Here is a 699-nt window from a genome sequence, read left to right as displayed (position 1 = left end):
AGGAAGAAGAGGAAGAAGAGGAACTGCTTCGCCTCTCCTTTGAGGTGGGAAGGCGAGGTGGAGGGAGAGCAGGGGGAGCCGGTATTTGTGCGGCGGCCCGTCCAGTGTTCTCGTACTCTGGTATCAGCTCTGAGGGCTCTGCATACGGCGACTCGTAGGTCGTGTCGTAGACCCCTGACGACGTGTTCTGGTAGGTGTTGAACTCTGGGTTCTCATACACGTTCTCCTCACAGGGGTCCATTGCGGGTGGAGAGGTCACACAGAGGTCGTGCTGAGATGGTGGAGAGTGTCAAGGTGGAGAGCAGAGTGACTGCGATGCCAACGCTGTCTTCCTTATCAAAAAGCATTTCAGGACTTTGGACAGGGAAGGCAGATGCCAAGGAAAGACAGCAGTGATCCTTAAAGGAGAATACAACTTGAATAAAGACATTGTTGCTATTGTTGGGTGGTGAGAAAGAGTTAATTATTTAGTGGCTTGAGTACAAAGTTCATCTTTTAAGGATTTACCCATAAAAATACCTAAACTTACACATCACCGCTTAAACTTTTTATAAAGAATACAATCAGTTTTAACCATCAGCCGTGGCTATTCCCTCGATTCTGACTTATTGCAAAGAAATCAGATTTGGCTGACTATTGTCTGCAGTTTAAACAAGGCCTTAGTGTTTGTAACATCAACACTGAGAGAGAGAGAGAGAG

The 699-nt window shown here is 46.9% G+C and overlaps 2 protein-coding genes across 2 annotated transcripts in view; one reads left to right on the top strand and one right to left on the bottom strand.

Moving 5' to 3' along the window:
* The window catches only part of clic5a (chloride intracellular channel 5a), a 9,415-nt gene extending 9,133 nt beyond the window's left edge, over positions 1-282 (bottom strand). The window contains exon 1 of the mRNA XM_035677596.1: positions 3-282. Coding sequence (XP_035533489.1) covers positions 3-241 — 239 coding nt within the window. The 5' untranslated portion in view covers positions 242-282. The remainder of the gene's footprint in view (positions 1-2) is intronic.
* Positions 277-699, top strand: part of enpp4 (ectonucleotide pyrophosphatase/phosphodiesterase 4) — a 9,249-nt gene continuing 8,826 nt past the window's right edge. Inside the window, exon 1 of the mRNA XM_035678060.1 lies at positions 277-306. Within this exon, the coding sequence (XP_035533953.1) occupies positions 277-306 (30 nt within the window). The remainder of the gene's footprint in view (positions 307-699) is intronic.

Source organism: Morone saxatilis, unplaced genomic scaffold, assembly GCF_004916995.1.
Source record: "Morone saxatilis isolate NCDOM2014 unplaced genomic scaffold, NCSU_SB_2.0 Contig6, whole genome shotgun sequence".
Taxonomy (NCBI): domain Eukaryota; kingdom Metazoa; phylum Chordata; class Actinopteri; family Moronidae; genus Morone; species Morone saxatilis.
The sequence above is the reverse complement of the archived record's forward strand: the minus strand, read 5'-3'. Positions and strand labels throughout refer to the sequence as shown.